The following is a 1,550-nucleotide window of genomic DNA, read 5'->3' as shown; positions in this document are numbered from 1 at the left end:
ATTTGGAGGCAAATAACATTGAATTCCTTGGAACCTAAGTTGAAATAAGGTCTAGTTTTGATCCACTGTCAGAACTCAATTTAGGTCTGATTTTCAGGGAAACCAAGACTAGTCTAAGGATAGAATAGGTATGCATATTTGGAAAAGTACTAAGAAAACCCTTTCATGCATGAAAATGTCTCCAGTTGGAGGCTGGAATGTCACAAATATATATTTATCCATATCTCATCGGTGCAATTTATTTCAGTCCAGTTATATTTTCTTTTGCTGAGGAAATTATTTATACCTACAGGGAATGCTACTGGTATATAGAAAGTTTCTACCATTATATAAAGATAATTTTTATTTGTGTATATTGTTTATATAAAATGGTAGGTTTCATTGTGGCATGTTTATTTATACATAAAAATATAATTTGAGACAGAAAAATAGACCCGTGCTTGCCCACTGCCTGGAATCTGCCAGCTGCGTGCCTACGAGTTTTGGTGCCCATTTGGATTTTTCCAATCAGAGATGGCAGCCATGGCATCAACACCGAACGCTACCGAGCCTTGGCATCCTCATCCAGTCTTTGCGGGATACTGGCGACATCATCATCAAGCAATGGCGTGGATGCGAAGCCACCAGAATGCCTATTGGAAGGCCGTGGGATCCTATTTCAGTTTCCCAGGTTACTTTTCTCCTGAGTTTCATTCCCAAAGTTCATATGTAAATGAAGCTGGATATCCTCAGTCCTCCAATGACCACCACACGACCTGGCAGGACGCCCAGTACAATTATTCACAGGTCAGACGGTTCTCGCGGCCTCCATATGACAGAAGTGGGGTCCGGGCCCCCATAAAAGAAGACCAAACTTTGTTCAAAGACAGTGAGATGCAGATGGAGTCAGACGATGAAATAGAATGCGACCTGAGGAACATGGAAATCAGGGATGAGCCCCGCCTGTACTTTGCAGAGACGGAGCGGCACCGAGAAGAGCGAAGGCGGCAGCAACAGCTGGACGCGGAGCGCCTGGACGACTACTTGAACGCCGACCACGGCCTGTACTACAACACTCGGAGGTCGGTGTTGCCTCCGACGGAGAGGCCGGGTGAGCGGCGCCAGGCCGAGAAGCAGCGTTTGTATGGGACCAGCGCCGCCAAGATCCAGGCCATGGAGGCTGCGGTGCAGCTGAGCTTCCACAAGCACTGTGACAGAAAGCAGCCCAGGTATTGGCCTGTCACCCCCTCAAGTTCTGAGTACTGGGAGCAGGGCTCACAGAAAATGCTGAACCCAGCCCCCAGCCTCACCTGCTCCATCTCCCTCGTGCTGGTTACCCAGCGCAAATGGCCTTTACACTGAGATATAAACATGGGCACCAAAGTCCTGGTGGGCCATTCCGGAGTGCATGTAATATGCATCCACTTGGAAGTCGGCAGGATGTATGCTGTGCCCAAAATGAGGTTTTTCTCTTGATGTAAAATGATCTTGTGTATATTCCACTAGTTTTCAGTGTTGTCAATAATAGTGTCCAACTCAACGTTCTTGCCTAGAGATACTGCCTGGTATCT

The 1,550-nt window shown here is 47.0% G+C and overlaps 1 protein-coding gene across 1 annotated transcript; it reads left to right on the top strand.

The window, feature by feature from the left end:
- Positions 1–513: 513 nt before the first annotated feature.
- LOC308266113 (gem-associated protein 8-like) lies at positions 514–1,341 on the top strand (the record flags this gene model as incomplete). Its single annotated transcript, XM_080700136.1, has 1 exon — positions 514–1,341. One exon carries the CDS (start codon positions 514–516, stop codon positions 1,339–1,341), a length of 828 nt encoding a protein of 275 aa, XP_080556262.1.
- Positions 1,342–1,550: the final 209 nt, after the last annotated feature.

This window comes from Muscardinus avellanarius (genome assembly GCF_963383645.1).
Source record: "Muscardinus avellanarius genome assembly, chromosome: 8".
Lineage (NCBI taxonomy): Eukaryota > Metazoa > Chordata > Mammalia > Rodentia > Gliridae > Muscardinus > Muscardinus avellanarius.
This window is presented reverse-complemented; position numbering and strand designations above follow the sequence as displayed.